At 40.5% G+C, this 20,203-nt stretch overlaps 1 protein-coding gene across 1 annotated transcript in view; it reads left to right on the top strand.

The window, feature by feature from the left end:
- Nucleotides 1–1,877: 1,877 nt before the first annotated feature.
- Nucleotides 1,878–20,203, top strand: part of LOC105935350 (glutamate receptor ionotropic, NMDA 3A) — a 30,954-nt gene continuing 12,628 nt past the window's right edge. The window contains exons 1-5 of the mRNA XM_036128560.1: nucleotides 1,878–1,925; nucleotides 5,233–5,933; nucleotides 11,633–12,129; nucleotides 13,409–13,680; nucleotides 15,255–15,491. Of these exons, the coding sequence (XP_035984453.1) occupies nucleotides 1,878–1,925; nucleotides 5,233–5,933; nucleotides 11,633–12,129; nucleotides 13,409–13,680; nucleotides 15,255–15,491 (1,755 nt within the window). The remainder of the gene's footprint in view (nucleotides 1,926–5,232; nucleotides 5,934–11,632; nucleotides 12,130–13,408; nucleotides 13,681–15,254; nucleotides 15,492–20,203) is intronic.

Consider the following 20,203-nt stretch of genomic DNA (forward strand, 5'->3'; position numbering starts at 1 on the left):
AATTACTCGGCAGGAGTTTTGATTTTTGTCTGCAAATTCACACAACCGCTGAGTGTGCTGAGTGTGTTTTTATCGAGTTTGCAGTCAATTACGCTGATAGAACCTGACAACTTTAGTTAAAAAATAAATAATTAAGTGAGAACTTAATCTCCATAGAGATTGAGAAGCAGAGTAAGTTAAGAGATTTCAAAGGCTGAAGTCTAGCTGACCTACTGCTGTCAACAACTTCATGTTATAGATGATACAGCTGGCCGTCACTGCAAAAAAGGGGACTAAAAAACTTTTTTGCACTTTTAAATAGGAACAACGAATCTCCATCATATTATTTCCAGTGCAGTATATCAAATTATGTTATTTAGGAGTCAAAATACTTATTCCACTTGGCAGATCATCTTATTTACCTACTCAATTTAAGAAAAAACATTTATTTCAAGAACATTTTAGTTCCCTTTTTTGCAGTGCTGTCTTTAGTCCTGTTTCTCTCTTAGACATAGCTATTGGCTAAGCTTCTTCTACAACTTAGTGTATGTGCTCCTCTTAACCTAAATACTGATCCTGAGCTTGCTGGTGAAGATTCTCAGTCATCCAGGTCATGGTCATTCCAAAAAAGTTAAAAAACAAAACAACAGGACTTTTTTCCAAAGTTTGAAGACGTTTCGCTTCCCATCCAGAAAGCTTTCTCAATTCAAAATGTCTGGAGTAGTGTGGAGTTCCAACCTTTATAGTATTGCCCAACAAAAGCCTTGTTATGGCTTGAAATCTTCAGAAGACATGACAAATGAACCGAAACAGGTCCACCCTTTAGTAACAGGGATCCAGCTTCGGCTTAATTTACAGGCCGACAATGACCTTAACAACTCCCTATTACTAAGGGGTGGACCTGTTTCGGTTCAATTTGCATGTTATCTTTTGAATACATGCATGCTACGTATGAGGGGTTGCTGCAAATTCAACAACAAGAAACTGTCCACATGCTCTTTCAGGAGGAGTGAAAGCTGCTTGTCAATGACTCCATGCTATCTGCTGGGTTTCCTTAGGTAGAAAATGTAGAACTAATTTGTCTGGATGATTTTATAGAACTGACGTTGTAATATGCCTTAAGATGACATGTGTTGCGAACTGGAGCTGTACAAATACAAACTATTTGAATTGAATAAAGTTAGAATGTCTTACAGCACCGATACTCTGAGATTCACAGATTTAAAGTTTAAACAGAGCAGACACGTTGCTGCAGCGCATGTGGTTAATCTACAAGACACATCTCACAGGCTTTAATTATTAAATATCGGTGGATTTTTACAAATGTCTTCTGAGTTAACTCAGAGATGAAATAAAATAAAATTCCACCATCTACCTATTTTCATATTTTACAGTGGCAGTCTGTGACTGACAATCTGAGATTGATTTCACTGTTTTTATTCATATCCTGGACTACAAAGTTGATAGAGACGTCTTTTCCCAAATCGCAGCAGCACTGCAGGAGAAGGCCAGGTCAAGTGGAAACCCACACAAAAAAAAAACCAGCCTAGAAAATAAAAAGGTTGTGGGAAGTTCAGTGTCTAACAACAACAACAAAAAAGTTCAGTTAGGCATAGTTGAAACACTTTTCAAAACCTTCGAAAAGAACAGTGACAAACAGACTGTATTGGTTGCTGCAGATTCCTGTCGGTGGAATGTGACCTACTAAATTAGCTGAAAACTGCAAGAAAACACGCTATGCGCTCTCAGAGTTTCCGAGTTATATCAAAAGGTTCGTCAGCAGACACGAGAAGTTTACTGACAATTTTCTTTACAAACTAATAAGAAAGCTCTGCTTGTTTAAAGTAAAGTAGTATCATATTATGGACTGGACAGGCAGCTGGTAAACTGTCTACAAGATGGGACACAGCAGACAGCTCTGTCCGAAGAAGCTTAGGTACTTCAGGGTTTGCAGCATGATGCTGCAGATCTTCTATAAATCTGTTGTGGAGAGTCTCCTCTCCTCTGCAATCATCTGTTGGCAGCATCAGAGCTACTGACTTGGCACACACTAGCCAGGTCTTTATAAAAACTAATATCACTCTCTCCCACATCGTTTTAAAAATTATATCGTACGCACAGGATGGTTTTTAGAAAAGTTTTCATCCACATAAACCCATATAAATTCACCACGACCGTTGTTTTTAAACATGCCAGACACATAGGGGGCAGTGTACCGCAAAGCTAAAACCTACGTCTGCCATTCAGAGTCCTTCAAAATAAGGTTATGTTTAACAGTATTGTGCCCGTGTAAGACAGCTGACGTTCAACCGTGTTTTCTCCTTTGCACATCAATATGTTGGAGCTGCTGGGCTTGTGAAAACAAAAACAAAAAGCCTCTGAACCAGCTGTAATGTTTAGAATGTTCCGTATATGTTTTTACTTTGAACTCTCGATATCAAGGTGAAGACAGGAAATGCTGTATGGAGCCGTGGTAACGTCAGTTGGAAATAAACAACCTGAGATGCCCAAAGTTAGTGAATTTGTCCAGTTTAACATTGATTAGACACATATTGTTAACAGTCAATCACAGCACCAAAGAAGAAATCAGCACCCTTCTGAAAGTGTGCATTTTTTACTCCACTGTATTGCCAAGTCAACAACAAGGGCGTCAGCTCCATAGGATGTCAGCTCTGTGTGATGCGCCTGACCGTAAACCTCTGTCTTGTTATGTACACGTGCAGGCTAAAAAATTAAGTTTTTAGAAATCTCCACTTTGGCCAGAGTTTTAAGAATCATTAGTTTTTAGAGATGTAAAACGGCATTTATGTGTGGATGAAAGGCCTAACTGCATAAAAATGTATCCATTTTGCCAAATATCCAAAGGCAGGCACTGTTCTGGGGACCCTTCTGGAACCTCTGTAGGCGATTGTGCAAAGAAGAAATGCAGAGCATTATGGACAACCTTAAGCATCCTCTTCATCAGATTGTTGTACAACAGCAGAGTGTCTTCAGTCAGAGGCTTCTCCAGATCTGCTGTAACACAGACTGCTACAGGAAATCCTTCCTGCCTGCAGCCATCGGTATCTACAACAACTCGTTAAAGAAACCTTTATGAGTTACACCAGCATCTCATTTCCCTTTGTGATTAATAAAGAATTTTTGAATTGAATTGTGTTCTACTGAATTTGGCCATTGCTAAACAGTCAATGGCCTATGACTCGTACAATTAGTCACAACTGACATTTATTCTACTAAGATTGCATCCTGGAAGTGTTCCTAAAATATGAATGATCATGTTTTTAATATTTTTGAACTCCATGAAATCTTTTTGAATCAAAGCATGAGTTATCTTTAAATAGTGCTTAATGTGTTGAACTCAAAGTGAGAGTGAGCTTTTATTAAACAGAATGACCCCATATCTGAAACCTTGACTGTGCATGCAGCGCCCAGCCTCGCACCTCTTCTCCACTTTTCTCTCTCTGAGTTTAAACAAAGTGGCAGAAACAAATGGTGCAATGTTTTTCTCTAAGTAAGCTTCTGTTGCGATGTCACATCCTCGTTTGCTAAAACAAAATGTGATGAAGTCTTAACAACTTGCAAGATTTTTGTTGCGTTAACTGTATTTGGCCGCTGGCTGGTTTCGTTGCTTCTGTTTAGTTTCCGTTCTCCTTCCTTGTTGACTTATGGGCAGCCTCCATGGTTGGGATCTGCATCTTGTTGAGATGTTTAGGGGAGGTTTGATAGACTGCTATACCTGAGTCCTGCAGTTTGCAGGTTACAATGGGCTGTGTGCGGGTGTCCATGTCACTCTAATGGGTGAATTTAATGCCATCCCAGCTGGCGTGTACTGGTGCTGTTGATAGGTGGCATTTGTGATCTTTAGGTAGGGTTGTGTTTCACTTTGTTTTGTTCGGCTTTTGGGTTGAAAGTCTGACATGTTGGACTGTGATCCTCTATTTGACTGTGGTCCGAAGAGGATGTCGCATCGTGTGATAGCCATGGGTTCAGGGTGGAAGGGGCCGACCCATGCAGCCCATAAATTCACATGCCCATGCATACAGTTACACAGACTGTAAGTACGAGAAAACATATTGCAGCCAACAAAAACAATCAGAAATATGGCAGCTACTTAATAATTAAATTAAAGTTAAAATAATCTGATTAAAATTATTTTTTGGGCTTGGAGCAATAAAACCCTTCTGATAATGGCTGGCCAGCTTTTCGCATGTTCCAGGTGTTATTTTGATAATTTATCTTTGGCGATGAGTCTTTGAGGTTTGTAAGGCCTCCTTAGCATCCACCCAAGCTTTAGTTCCCTCCAAAGATTCTCTATCAGACCAAAGTTTGGACCTAGACTCAGCCACTGCAAAATGTTAATATTATTACAGTCAGAGAAAACAAGATTTAAATAATACATTAAGTCTAAATCTTGGTGTAATATGATGTGGGTTATTGTCCCTTTTATTGAAAGACGTTAATTATGCAACAGGGGGAATATATCACTATCCTGCTTATTGTTGAGCAAATCTACCCTAACATGGTAAAGAAAAACAAGACAAAAGAAAACAAAAAAGATTGAAAAGCTGGCTGCATTGTAAAGCTGAGATTGGACTGAGATGGATGCATTTAAAGCAAAGCTTAAACCAGCTAAGGCTAAACCTTTGACTTATCTGTATAAAACAGCCCCCCACCCACCAACCTTGCCTGGAGCACTGATAGGATGAAAAATTGATAGAACCCCTCAAAGGAAGTGTGTGTGTGTGTGTGGGGGGGGGGGGTCATGTGTGAGCGGCATTCAAGGACAACTGTGTTATCCATCTTGGAACAGTATGAAACAAGCCAGTGTTTTCGGGGAGGGGGTTCTGGAATGCCGGCTTCTGGATGAACTGTGGATGCTACTGTTGTCCTGCCAAGCCAACTGTGATGTTGCAGATTGGATGCGAATCATTGACTCCTTGTTTGCACCAACGTGTCCCTTTTCATTCGGAGTGAGAGATAATGAGCAAATATGACTGTTTAATTGTTTCTGATCTGTGTTGTGGTAAATTGCCAGAGCGACAGGGATTGTTTTGCAGTCTCTGGTGTTTATAAAAGCTGTGTTTAATGTTTTCATTAATGTTATTTAGCCCTAAGGTGTGTTGTGAAGTCTTTTAATCTCTCTTTTAATCTTTTTCCCCTTTACTTACCTCTCTGGCTTTTTGAATTCTGCTTTTTTTGTCCTCTTATCTTTCACAGTTAACATTTTCCGTTATTTATCTATCTCTTCTACAGAATCAGTATCACCTGCAAATGTCGGCCCGGGTGCCTCCATCAATCCTGGGCAGCTTGCTGCTGGCAGTCCTGCAGAGTGGAGATGGGGACAGGGACAGAGGGAACCGAGGAGAAGGCAGGTGGGGAGGAGCCGCTGTGATCTGCCCCGGATGGGATGAAGGCAGCGACGGCTTGCTGACTCACCTGCAGAGCCACAGTGGCCCTGCTTGGCATTTGTGGGACATCATCAACCTGACTCGCATCACAGGCGGCAGAGACAGTAGGGGGGAGGCCAGCGAGCAGAAGAGGGAGGATCAAATGGAAGAAGAGGCTTTGAACATCATCTCTTCCAGCTTCCTGCGCTCCCCCTCGCCAATCTCCTCCGTGCTCCTCATGGGATCTGACCCGGAGTGTCTCTCATCTGTCCTGCGGGCCGCTCAGCGGCTCGCGCCATCACTTCCAGCTCTGCAGTGGATCATGGGATATCCTTTGTCCCCTGACTCACTGCACACTCTGGGAGGTCCCCTTGGACTGTTGGCCTATGGGGAGGTTGGACGCAAACCGATAAGCTTCTACATACGGGATGCTTTACAGCTGATTGGTCGTGCGGTCACCGCTGCCACCTTGGTAAAGCCGGAGTTAGCTCTGGTTCAGAACTTGGTCAACTGCTACGACAAACCAAACAGGCATGAACTACCATCTTCTGGCCAGTATCTTTCCAGGTATGAATAAGCATACACACATGACTGCACATACTGTTCCTATCTATAGTATCCATAGTTTGATTCTTTTTATTATTATTTATTTACATTTTTTTTACATTTTGTCACTTTAAAATCGCAAACCCTAAATGTACACTGTTATAAGTGTGGTATGCATTTAGCATCCATCTGGGTCAGTTCACACCTGAACCACCTTTCACTGCAATTACAACTGCAGCTCTTTTGATGCATGCCTGATTCCGCTGATGTCTTCTTTACACAACAGCATGGGCTGAAAAAAAGTGAACAGGAATCTGTAATTCATAGATTCTAAGTCGGATTTAAGTATTGTCTTTGACTGGGCCATTTTCACACAGTGAGTGTGCTTTAATCCAGACTATTGCATTCTAGCTCTGATTTTATGTTTAGGGTCATGTTCCTGCTCAGAAGTTAACCAACATCCCAGTCTCCAAGTACTCCATCCATCTTATGATCAACTCTGATCAGTTTCCACGTTCATAATGAAGGAAAGAATCCCGACAGCATGAAGCCGCCACCACAACCTGGATGGATTAAGCAGTACTGTGCAACATTTTCAAAACTGAAGATGCGTTGTAACTCGAACTTGATTTAAATGTCTCAGCAACTTTCTCGCTGACCTGTCTGCTGTGTTCCTTCTTCATAATGCTGCTTGTTCAATACAATTCACAGGCAAACCTCTTTCAGAGTAGGAAAGGGGGCTAAATGCGTCTGACACATTTTATTTTCCAAATAATTTTGAAAACCATGTAGCCTCATCCTTCCACTATACAATTAGATGCTACTGCCTCACTAAACACCAAAAATACAGTAAAGTTTGTAGCTGCAATGTGAAATGGTTCAGAGGATGGAAGCACTACACCTGATACTAATTAAAAACTCACTTGGTGTGAAAATACCACAAGATAAAGGCTCGTAAGCTTACAAGTATCCTTTTTAATAAGGCACTTGTTTATTATTCACCACGTCCTTCTTAAATTTACACAAGTGACATGATTCAGACCTACAATGTGATATTGCTGTGATAGATGGAATCTGTATGCAGATACTCTAGCATGCCATATTTTATTAGCTTTAAAGCAAAATGAATATGGTAATTAGTGGGGGCACCAGGGTTGCAGATGTGTTTTTTTTATAATAGTGATTTTAGGCCTGTACTTTGAAAGTTGTAACTAGTTGAGACATCTGTTCACAGTCAAAAAATGGCTTTTAAGCCCAGTGCTCAATTGCCTTATGCCAGGTTCACATAGCAGGATAATTAACTCCAGTTTTTGGCCCCGATCTTCCCCTTCCGACAATCTTAAGGACGCCCTGATTATCGGGATGGCGCTTAAGATTGTCTTATGAGATATTACTGCCTCGTGTGGTTTTTTAAGAGTGATCTAGTCTATTTGGAAGGATGTTGGGACTTCAAATCGGGGATATTTAACGTGCTGGATTGTCTTGGCCCGAGATCCTAGCATGTGTGGTGTTACCCGAGGGCAACCGAGCACGCCGCCTGTTGAACGTGACTATAACCAATCAGAAAGCGAGGTGACAGAAACCCGCTGGGGAAAAAAAGCATAATAGCTCACCTCCATATCAAATGTAGAGCTGTTTGCACTGTCTCCACTCCTTTAACCAACATTTATTTTAATTAGTGCACAACTATCTCTATTGTTTTTTGTCGTCTGCCACGTATATTTACTCTGAACTCACCTGTGATCTCGAGAGGTGTTGCAAGATTTCCTGTCTGACATCGGAATGATCCCGAGTGAAATCTGTTTGGGTTTGGTGTGTTTGACCGGAGGCAACACACTGTCCAAGCAAACCTGTTACATCTACGATATTTTATTGTCCTGATTACGGTCTCGCAGGTTTTCAAAATCAGCCGACAAAAAATCTTGCCATGTGAACCAGGCATTAATCGTCCTGTCGTGGTAGGCGTAGTTAGAAAAGACATTTTTTCGACAAAGTCGTTTTTGCTTATTATTTTGAATTAAACTTACCACTAAACATTACTCTCTGCCACGCACCAAGGCCTGCACCCTGTAGTCTTTTTTGAAGAAACATTCAGCAAATGTGGAAGATGCATATGTTTCCCCAGCCATTTAATATCTTCCCTCAGATGATGTAGAACAAGCAGCGGTTCTTGTCATGCCTAGCTTCATCCTTAAATGCGCTTTTTAACTCCTGCAGCCAGCCGCGGGGCAAACTCCTGTTTTCGGCTGTAAAATTATTACTACTGGGAGCTTAAAACTGCGAGACATGGTCCCACGAGTGAGCAGTTATACAATCACCCTACAACACATTGATCACACTGACAAACTACGATTAAATTCAGCTGGTTCCACTACTAGGTGCCTGTGAGCTCATTAGCTGTCTGAGTGACACTTTTGTGGTAAGTTCCAGGCTCCTGCTCTTGGCTCTCCACGCTCTGGCTGTTGCCCTTGTCTGTCCTCTGCACAATAGGGGCGCTAATTTCTTAACAGCGCTCTCATGCCAGAGGTGGGGAGGAGGTCTATGTGCGATATAGATTCACAGACTGACACCAAAGGGTTTTGTGTGTTTGTCCGTGCCGTTACCATCACCTCAATCCCTGCAGCTTTTGAAAACGCCTCAGAAAGCTTTTGCAAATCTGTCAAGGTGCTCTCTGTGATATAAAGACATGCAGGGAGCAAACACAGTGCCTATTAAATAATGATGTTTTCACTTGAAGTAGGAAAACATAATCCTCACATTTGGACACACACACTCACTCCAACACACTTTAAAAACCCAGTTAAGCCCCATGTAGCTGATTCTGTGTGAGGCGTTGATCTCTTCTTCTGTAAATTCCCTCCAAACTGAAACACTTTTGCCCTGTCAGTTGACACGCATATTCCTTGAATGCCAGCAAGTATCCAATGTCTAGTGCAAGGTGTAGATTTTCACTGTCCCTAAAAATGTACCTATTCTCAATGAAAGGATAACAATTCAATAAGATTGCGGCGCAAAAATCAAACTTAACTGCTGTAGTGTTTAAGTTGCTGTGTTCTCTAATGGATCTGATGCCTTTAAAATACGCCCTATTAATGTCCAATCTAAGGATTAATCTTTAAGCTTTCAGTTTAAAAACTGGATTTCACTTTATAATCACATTCTCTAAATAAAACTGCTCTTATCAAATCTCATTTCCAACACATTTCACTTATCTCCCCAGAGTAAATGACGATTGTTGCTACTGTAAATATTGTACTTGCTAAACAGTGCTCTATGAACAGATTAGATTAATCACATACTGAAAGAAGCGCTGCCAAGCCGGCGTTGCACCTGCCTCATTTGTAGTCTTGTATTTCTTTAAAGAGTAAAGAACTGACTAATGGTTAAACATCACCTCAAACACTGTCAGGACACTAGGGAGAGTCACAATCCATCTGTGGAGGTTCAATTAGGATAGAGTCTATAGACTTTCAGATTGGGCTGTTTATAGTGGTACTGCTGGCAATACAGTGCCAGTGACCTTTATTCCTGCATGAAAGAGACTGATAAAAGGGGGTCGTACTATCACACTATGTAACCCGTGAAGTTACACTCAGAGCTCTCCCTCCGCACTGCCTGATTCTTATCCCTCCCCTCCAACAGCCAGACATGGCACTGCTCGGGAGAAAGCTAACAAAGCTGAAAGAAGTGAGAGACTTCCACATGGAGGAGGCAATTAACAGCTCAATGCCCCAAGGGATGGAGCGGGAGAGGCAAGGAGGGAGAAAGGGGACGTCTGGAGATATGAGCGAGGCAAGGCGCGAGGGAGGAGGACAAGTGAGGAAAAGCAAAATGTTACACTTTCAAATCCAAAAACTGTGGAGCTACGAAGATAAAGCCAAAGTACAGATGTTCATATTGTTTTTCTTTCTCGAATCTCCAAACTTGAAAGATCCCAAAAATACATTAGAGAAAGACAAGACCTTGGTCAAGGCAAGCAGATAGATGAAAGAGAGAGGAAGTAGGAAGCGGCTAAAGGTAAAATCAAAATCAAGTCAAAGAGAAGCTTGTAAGGAAAAAGGATGTGGGGGGAGAGTTAAGGGAGGGGAACAGATAGAGGGCTATTGTTATCAGAGTGAGATCTGCCAGTCAAGTTCCATCTCACTCGACACAGCTGCCACGCTGATTCCATCTCCACAGAGGAGATTAAAACCGTCGAAACAAGCAAGTCTTGTATCATCCCCAGCACTCACAAAAAGACAGAGGGAGTAAACTTCGCTCCAAACTAAAGGAGATGGAGTGATAATAGGCCGAGGCACATGCCTGCGACTCTCTTATAGAGTCATCACTTACCAGCCGCTCTGCTGACATTCAGGCTGGCCGGGTAACCCAGGACCAGGTGTTGGTGAGAGGAAGCCATCCCTCTCTGACACTGCGGGCTCACTCATCAAGCTGCTTTGACATCCGCAATCCTTCTTTAAATTCTGCTTTTGGCCTGGTTCAACGATACAACATGCTGGATTCATATTTGTAAGGCTTGAGAACGTTTAACTTTCTATACCTCGACTCTTTCACCATCCATATTACGGCAGAGTCATATCCAAACTTGTCACTGTGTGAGAAAGTGGTTTTGTAGTGTCCTGCCCAGATAGGAGATTTAAAGTAAAGCTTACTTTGTGGTTAATTTATTTATTTTTTTCTATTTCTGGCCAGCGCAACCCATTAGAGTATGAGTCTAGAGTGGGTTGGCTTGATGAATCTGCTGTCTGTTCGATATGATGATTCAGCTGCGCTATTACCATGAGCGATTTCATCTTAAGGCAAGGCTAGCTCTTCCACTTTATAGTAAAAGAGGCAGAGGGAGCTGCTGAAGCCACAACGCAAGTTAATGTGGAATGAGACGGAGGCATCTTTAATCAGGTTCATTAGATTCATCGGGATGCTGACGTAAATTCTAATGTAATGTGGGGGCAATGAGCAAATTCACGAGCAGGAACACACACAAGCTCTTAAAATTTGGCTTAGAAAAGAGATTAATGACCCACATGATCAGTTTAGTCTAGTCATTGTCCTCTGCATACACCGCATTTATGAACCACAGCTCAAACACTCATTCGCCTTTAGCAGGAAGCAAAACTTACCATTTCAAGTCTTGACCGTGACCATCCACGGCATGGTTCAGCGCGCACGGTAAAGGCAGTGAACCTTACTTGCTTTAACATTTGCACAACCGTTCCTATGATTTGCAACCTCCTCACAATCCCCCACTAATTAGGATGGAATAGACCTTGCATGCCTGTCCGAGTCGTCACCTGACAGCACCCTCATGATCAAATGCCAAGACATGAACTCACAATCCCTATGTGGTTTTAACAGAGGCCAGAGAACATATATGTATGAATGGGGATTGCTCTCCCTAATATATTCCACAGTAAAGACCAGTGCAGGGCCACCAGATGAGTGAGATGAATAGCAATGACTGTTTGTATGGACTGGCAGATAGAAGGAGACCCTCCCTGCACTGCATTAACTTTTAATTATGACCGTCTGGGAGATTCAATTACCCATTTGAGACTAGACCTCCAAGGGTTCTACAACCAGGCTGAGCCCATCTGTGCCAGGTTTCGAAACATTAGATATAAAGTGTACATGTGCTTATTTCACACTTTCCCCCCACGTTTTAAGTCACAAAATGTATTTTGTTTTCTCTGGCTGATTTTTTTCTTCTTCTTTCCTTTGAGGTTTTTGTCCAACATTTCCTTCACTGGCTCCACGGGACTGATCCAAGTGGACGCTTATGTTTCTCGAGTCCTCTCCTCACAACTGTTCCACGTGTGGAGTCTTAAAAGAGGAGCGTTGGGTCAGCCAGCTTGGGTTACCGTAGGACAATGGACCCGAGGTCGACTAGAGCTGGAGGGGGGCATTTTGGGCCTGGTGGGAGGGCTCGGTAACAGCCAGGGACAAGGCCTTGGAGCTGGAGTGAGAGGAGGGGATGGCCAGGGGGACGGCTATTTTGGAGGACGCTGGAGGCCAGGACTCTCCGTCGAGGGACACCGCCTCCGTGTGGTGACGCTGGTGGAACACCCCTTTGTCTTCACACGGGAGGTGGATGAAGACGGTTTGTGTCCGGCAGGTCAGCTCTGTCTGGATCCCAAAACCAATCGATCCGACATAATCAACGGCCTCTTCAACCAGCTCCACAACCCTAACTCTACAGTAACGGACTGGGAAGGAGTAGGTGGGTTTGTTTTGACAATTACCTGCTAAATACCAGAGTATTGGTATGTTGCACATTTCAAATTAAATAAATAGGTTTAAAACATGTAACAAAAACTAACCCAATGTCAATTGTTGCATCACAGAAGGATTTTAAGTTTCTCAAAAGGCCACACTTGTTTTCAACAATATGTTTGATCTTTTCTACCCTGATGTTAATAACCTGTAACTGACCACATATCGAAAAGAACTCAGGATAGCAGAGAAGTTTTTTTTCAGTGTAGGGTCACTAATGATGAGTGTAGTTCAAAAACATATCAGGTTTGGTGCTAAAGGCTGAGCTCTACAGTCCCATCCCAGATTCACAAGTAAAGTGCATTAAAATAATAAAATCAATCTGATATGAAAGCGACTCCATTAAAGGTAATTTGGTGATGTGTTTCTCTGATTCTAAGATATTTGGCAACATGACCATAGTTTTGAACATGAACTTCAATCAAAACCATGCAAATGGAACATTGAATTTGACGTTTATTAATAGGTTAAAGCAGTGAGTCATGATGATGTGTTGTTAAAAAAAAGAAAATATACCTTTAAGCAGAATACACAATGATACAATGATAAATATAATGAAGCTCAGAGGGCAGTGCTTAGCCTTTTATCCATCTGGTTACATAAAGTCATTACCTGAGTTACACAGTCTTTGTGGGCACAGTGTGGATCCTTCCCTGCCCTTGCACAAAGGCTAAGTAATGTTCTGGTAATGTAATAAAACTTCAGACAAGTAAGGAAAGTTTCCAAACCATAGATGGTATGCTAAGATCAACAAGTAAATTAAACTTGTTCAACATTATGCCCCTTTCAGATGCAAATATGCCAGATCAGAAGTTTCCACATGGTTGTCTTTGAGTTTGGACACATGGAGACATCTGGGCCCAAGTTAAAGGAGTTGGCCGACTGCCACTTTTAATTAACTAAGATTGCAAAAATGCTTTGCCAAACAAATTAAGATGGCAAAAGTATATTTTGCGTTGCCAGCTCTCTGTTTTTTATACACATTGTAAGGGGTTTATTATTTTTTTTTAAGTTTTTCTAGCCTTAATTTTAATAAATGTAGCTCGAGCAAGTGTGCCAGGTTCATTAAAATGTCTAAACTGAATTTTCCTTTGATGATCCATCAGCAATTTTCTTGAATCACTGTTGTGTAGCGATTCCCAGTGGTGCAACCACTGCACTTACAAAGCATGCATATGAATGACCGAATGGTTTGACATCATCCTCGCTTCTTTCTTTCCTCTTAGACTTACCGGGGGACCTCAGAAAATGCTGCTATGGGTACTGCATTGACTTATTGGAGAAACTGGCAGAAGACATGGGATTTACCTTTGACCTTTACATTGTGGGAGATGGGAAATACGGTGCACTGAGCGGGACGGGACGCTGGACCGGCCTTGTGGGGGACCTGCGGAATGGAACAGCTGACATGGCCGTCACCTCGTTCTCCATCAACTCTGCCAGGAGCAGAGTCATTGATTTCACCTCTCCCTTTTACTCCACCAGTCTGGGCATTCTGGTATCATTGCTTAACACTCCCATGATTTTGTTTATTGCAAGTTTGCTGCAAATATGCTGCTGACCACGTTTATTGGCACACCGGGTTAAGATGTGTTTGAATCTTTCAAAGAAATCCATATTTTATTACAGCAGAACAATCTCACTCTGTAATTTTTAGAAAGTGTACTTAGTCGGTTATGGAAGGTTGTCTCTTAGCATCTACAGCACCTTTATATATAAATATATATATATATATATATATATATATATATATATATATATATATATATATATATATATATATAGGGCTGGTGTTCTCTTGCCCCTGAAAATCCTAGTCTCATCTGACCAAAAGTGTTCAGTTAAAGTCCCAGTAAAGTTTATCAAACTCCCTGTTTATGTTTGTTATGGTAGGACAGAAGAGGCTTTTTCCGGCATGCAGCCGGCACATGGAAAGCATCTAATGGTTGTTGTGGAGACTTGATGACTCCAAGATACCAGGAATAGGCCTCTGTTTTATGTAATCTGTACACCCCAGAAAAAAAAACTGAATATCATGCTTTCTTTTTCCTGTTAGAAGTTAAAAGAAACTCCTAGATGTTATGGAGATAAAGCCAGAGAGGCCAAATCGAGATGGTTTGGACATGTACAGAGGACGAATGCTGAGGCTGAGGAAGACCAAAAAGGAGATGTATTGTTGGAGTGAAAGAGGATAAGAAGGTTGTTGGTGTGAGAGGAAAAAGATGCTGAAGACATGGTTAGATGGTGACAGATTAAATGCTGTTGCAACCCCTGAAGACGGAAAGCCGAAAACAGAAGTTTATAGAACATCTGATCAATTACAAAAGTTAATTATTAAATGAAATGCTTTGGTTACATTTATTTTAAGAGTGGTTGTTAGAAATACCAATAACAGTGCCAACAGGGGTTTTGTTAAAACATCTATTTCTTGACATGGGATGTTTTCCCCCAACTATGTAAATGTATTCAATATAGAGATTGGATTTGTGAGATTATGTCACTGCAATAAAAGATAATTTATTTGAAGACAACTTGCAAGTATTTACCATGGGTGCCAAGAAATTTATTCATGTTTGTACGACATACGGCTTAAAAAACGTTTAATTCCTTGTGGAAGCCTTGAGAATCTTTCTTAGTCACGATCATTGTTTCAGTAAGACCGCACACTTTATAACTATTTAATTCTTCTTTATATTTCAGTCTTAATCCTGGTGTTCTGGCGAGAGACAGATCATTTTTGGCAATAATTAGTTTGTGGAGCTTTGTGGAGGAAATGTTAATTATAAAAGTTCAAAACAAGAGTTACTGTAGCTTAAGAAACGTCACAACTACAAAAATAAGAACTTAATTATGGAAAACACGACATTCTTCCACTTAAAATGCATGCAGAGTAAGCAATTAATTCAGTTTGCTTAAAACCAATTATAATGATTAGAAGGGGTTTGATTATGATTACCTTCTGGATATAAAGAGTAAGGTATATACAGTCACAGTTCTGCATTAAATAATGTAAAAGAGGAACTGTATTGTGTCAATCTCATGTTTTTTTTTTCTTTTTCTTCAATCGTTCAGGTTCGTAGCCGGGACACGGCAGCGCCCATCGGAGCCTTCATGTGGCCGCTCCACTGGTCCATGTGGGTGGGCATTTTTGTCACGTTGCACCTCACAGCGCTCTTCCTCACCTTGTATGAGTGGAACAGCCCGTTCGGCATGACTCCCCATGGCAGGAACAGGCTGCGTGTGTTCTCCTACTCATCTGCCCTCAATCTCTGCTACGCAATACTCTTCGGACGCACTGTTGCCACCAAGGTAAAGAAGCTCTCCCTCTCTGTGGCAAGGAGGCCTCATGCAGAGGGTGCCTGAAAATAGAATTTAGCGAAGGAAGTTGGAAGAAAGGAAGGATGTGTAGTATGAGAATGAGGGCAAAAACAGTGTGGCGTCATGGGAAAAAGTATGGGGGAATTGATAGAGATGGCCATAACAGAGAAAAAGATTAATAGGAGAGTGGTTAAGAGGGTAGGCTGTGATGAAGTAGAGAAATATAGAGTGTAATGCAAGTAAAAGGGTAAGGGTAAGTGTGCTGACAGATACAAAGGAAGTTTTTGGAGAGAATGATTGGGTTGGATGAAAAGTGGTGAAAGATTTAACGGTTAGAGGTTAACTCCCGAACGTAGTCAGACACAAAGTTAAAAAAAGAAAGCAGGGGGAGGAGAGCTGCTTAAGGGATGCAAAGGTGATACAAAAGGAGGTAATAGGCAGACTGACTGATAAATTCTTAGACAGAGTTCAAAAGGGTAATTGTGGATATGAGAAAGGAAACCGCTTGAGGGTGATGTTGAGAGGGTGATGATGTGCACCTGGCCTCTATAATTGACAAAGACTCCTGGATGGGCCTTGAAACGTATTCACAAAAAAACCTGAGCAACAGTCCGGTTGCCTTCGATTTAAGTCTGCCGTAGCTACACTGTAGTAAACAACCATTGAACACATTTATGCTCCTCTCAGTATAAGTACTTCTATACTGTAATCCAGGCATTCAAATAAATCAAAGCAAACTAGTCCATCAATTAAGATGAATGACAGTGAAATATGTATTGAACGTGGCACAGAAATGTATTCAATACTTGGCTGTAGAGGTACACAGACTGAATTCAAATCTTGAAGGTTCTGGGGGCCTCACCTGTACAGTCAGATGTTTAGATATGTCTATAGATTTTTAGTTTGATTCGAATCGGGTGCTTGACTGAGCAGGTCTAATAGCTTTATTTTCTTTTGTTGAAACAAACTGAGTCTTTCTCTGGCTGTGTGTTTGGGATTATTGTTTCTGAAAAAATCAATCCACCCTGATTATATCCCCTTATCAAGAATGGTTTAGAATTTTTTTTTTCATTCATCCTTTCTTCCATTATATGACGTCTGCCAGTATATGAAGAAAAACAACCCCACACCACAGTGTTCCCATCTCCAAACTTCACCGCTGGTCCAGTATTTCGAGATAATATTTGGTCCCATTCCCCTGAACTAGCATGAAGTTCGCATTGACATCCATAAAGTTAAATTTCAATCTCCTAAAAGCAAACTATATTCTCCTGAATTTTATCAGATTTTCCAAATAATCTGCAGTAAATGAAAGGACAACAATATTTTGTTACCTTATGTTGTATTAATTTAATTCCTGAATAATCTTTCTCCAGCAGTTCAGTCTTGTGCTGTGAAAGATTTATAGTGTCCACTGCAGCTGAGTTCATTATTTATAATTTTCAGGAAAAAGGTTGATTCCTTTGGGAAGCTCCCTACAAGTTGTCCTAGGTGGTGTTTTGCTCACAGCCATCTAACCCAAGACAGTCTAGACCAAGACCAAAGAACACCAGGAGAAGTAATTGAGGGAGACAGGATAAGGACCAAGGCAAAAACAATTATCACATTAGTGTTATATAGTTGCTGCTAAAATCAGTCTGTGGACACTCATTAGCAAACTAATCTATTACAGCACTCCAGACTAACTAGCTGCAGTTCCGCACCTAACTTTTATGCTAAGATGCTCTGCCACAATATCTAGGTGAACCTAAACTTTTATGTAACCAAACATTCAACTGCACAACACTTTTGTAATAAAACTGACCAACTGATAACATCTTAAACCTTGAAGAACTTAGCTCTGGTTTCAAGCAGAGTGGGTGAAGAAGACAGATGGAAGTGCAGGACCTAACCCACTTAGCAGTCTATCTTTCTGCATATTGCACAGATAAACCTATATTTACACTGGAAAGTGTTTTCTCATCATCTCACACTAGGAACATAGGGCCACAGTTCGCAGCACTAAAATGTTAAAATGAAAAAGAAAAAAAAAACAGTATTATTTTTAGTTATTTTTTTAGTTATATTTGATTTTTTTTGCATTTGAAAAAATATATGAAAATGTGGTCTCAAGACCTGTCTTGATTTTCTCCATTAGAAGATGCTTCTTGTGTGACACACTAGAATTTTTTTTTATAAATGCAATTATATGACCTGGCCTTGACATGTGGTAGGATTGCTTTTTAATTACTGACAGATTTTAGTTTATTTTCTTATCTTTTGTTGTCTTGTTGCATCTTTGTCATGAGTTCAGCAGTTTTGTCTTGTATTATTCTACATTATTACATGTAGTAACAACAAAGACTGATTGGTTTAGATTTCTTAGTATGCTTAGAATACTGGGTTACTGACCTTGGAAATGGATTTCATGTTCATAGCGCTATTACAGATTATATATATAGAGAGGAAAACCTTAACATTTTCTATATTTATCCTCCCTGCTGTAAAAGGGAAAATAAACTCTGGGTAGGACTTCAAAGCTCTGGTATAGAAATGGGATTGCTTCTTGTCTGTTAATAAATATCCAGTGACTGTTGAGACAATCTTGTTTACCACATCTTGTTTCCGTATTATTTATTTGATATAAATATGTAAGGATTTTAAATGCAACTGTGCTTTAACAGCATTCTTCTAGGACGTGTCAGATTTGACAGATTGTGTCACACCCACAGTCACATTGGCGAACACGTCCAACCACAATGCGGATGAATGATGACTCCGTCCTCCGTGCATTCTTTGTTTTCCATAGTGCAACGCAGCCTTCCAAAATCCATCATTATGATAACTTGAAATTTTCCAGCCGCAAGTGTCCTTTCATAAAATTATGCCTGTCCCCTTGTTGAGCTCGCAGCTCATCGTGAAGTACGTTTAAGTGCATAATCACACGTTGTCCCTAAAGGAAGCTCCTTAGAAAAACTAAGGTGGAAAAGCAATTCTAATGATTGTCGCATAACTGAAAGGTCACGTGTTTGATCTTTGCAGCAGCTAATGTGTCAGTTAACAGTTGTGTTCATTAGCAGCCCCAGGACCTGTTAAAATGTCCTTCAACAGCTGTGTGAAACTCTGGGTGCTGAGCCAAACTGTGATGTTTTCTCAGACGATGGGGAGGGCAGGGCAAGTAAATCGATAGTTAACTTTTATTGTGAAGCTCAGGTTTGATATTTGATTTAATCTATTTAGATATCTATTAGCTATCCCCAATTTGTTTTGGAGTGGGTTACAGGGAGCAGAGTATACCCAGAGTATTTTTCCAGTGTATTATAGTGCCAATGCAAACAGGCAAGCGTCAAATGTCTACACTAAAGGAATTGTTAAAAAAGTTGGCTGAATGTTGTAGATTGCTTCTGAAGAAACCAACACTACAGAGAAAGGAAGAGGGTATTGGGTTGCGTTGCTAACGATAACTGCTGTTTTCCAAGACCAAAGATCATCAAAGTTAAGGCTTTTGGCTTACAGAGGTGGCTGGAAGGGAGAAACGCAATTTCAAAATTTGCCAAATTCACCATTGTATGACATGATTTAATAACACTGTCACCACATGATGTTCCAGTGGGAGGTATTGCTGCAAAGTTGTTGACTTATAATTGGCTCTGCATTTGTAGAAAGACATTTTGTTTTGAGTTGGCAGTTTAAACAGAATTTGACTGCATTGATTTATTATCTGAGCGAAGTGGACTGTATGCAGTTGAACTGAACTAAGTGCTACATCTAAATAGTTTTGATTTGACTCGTGTATTTTTAAAAGATTCAATTCAATTAAATTGTATTTATATAGCACCAATTCATGATACATGTCATCTGATAAAATGATAATGTGTGGTTACAAAATGAGTCACAGCTGAATTAACGTGAAACTGTTATTTCTTTGTAAACTAATGATTTATTCTGTAGAGCCTGTTTTTCTTTACTAATCTTATGCCTTCTCTACAAAAAAAGTGCATTATTAGAAGCTTTGCTGTTGTGTCTTTTTGTTTTGTTTTTGTGTGTTAACTTAAATCCTTTTTGAGAAAATTGTGTGTTTATTTATTCAGGACATTGGTAACTATGGGTAATGCAGGGGTTATCCTTTCACATACATGCAGCACACAGGCTGTATAACATTTAATTTAATTTGTGAAAAAAGGCTGTGGGTGTTCTCAAAGTTTAGGTTCACATTTAGAGGCCTTCTCTGCTTTGATGGAACAGTTTGAGCAACTCAGCTTGAAAAAACAAATCTCTGTTAGCGATGTGTTTTGCCAACAAATCATTTAACCCTGAAGCTCTTTTTTTCCTCTAAAGAGCAAACACAAACAAATTGTGAAGACAAACAAGTATGGCGGCTAAGCTGTCAAACCAATGTTGTTAGAGTGAATTAGGTGTCTATTTTGGATTCTGCTTGATGAGCTTTTTCCTGGACAATACTTTAGTATTTGTCTCGATGAAAACGAGAGTTTGCACAGAAAATGCTGCTTTCAGCTCATTATATAAATGTGTTTGTATACAGCAAATTTAAACAAGTCTTACAAGATTTATATCTTACATTCATTCGGAAAACAAGGATGTAATTTACACAAAACATTGCTGAGCTGGCATTATGAAGCCACCTTTATTATTATATTGCCATTACAGAGCTAAATAAAAAATCTAAACTTTCCTAAGGGTGACATTCTTCCTCAAAAATGTTA

Source organism: Fundulus heteroclitus, unplaced genomic scaffold, assembly GCF_011125445.2.
Source record: "Fundulus heteroclitus isolate FHET01 unplaced genomic scaffold, MU-UCD_Fhet_4.1 scaffold_100, whole genome shotgun sequence".
Lineage (NCBI taxonomy): Eukaryota > Metazoa > Chordata > Actinopteri > Cyprinodontiformes > Fundulidae > Fundulus > Fundulus heteroclitus.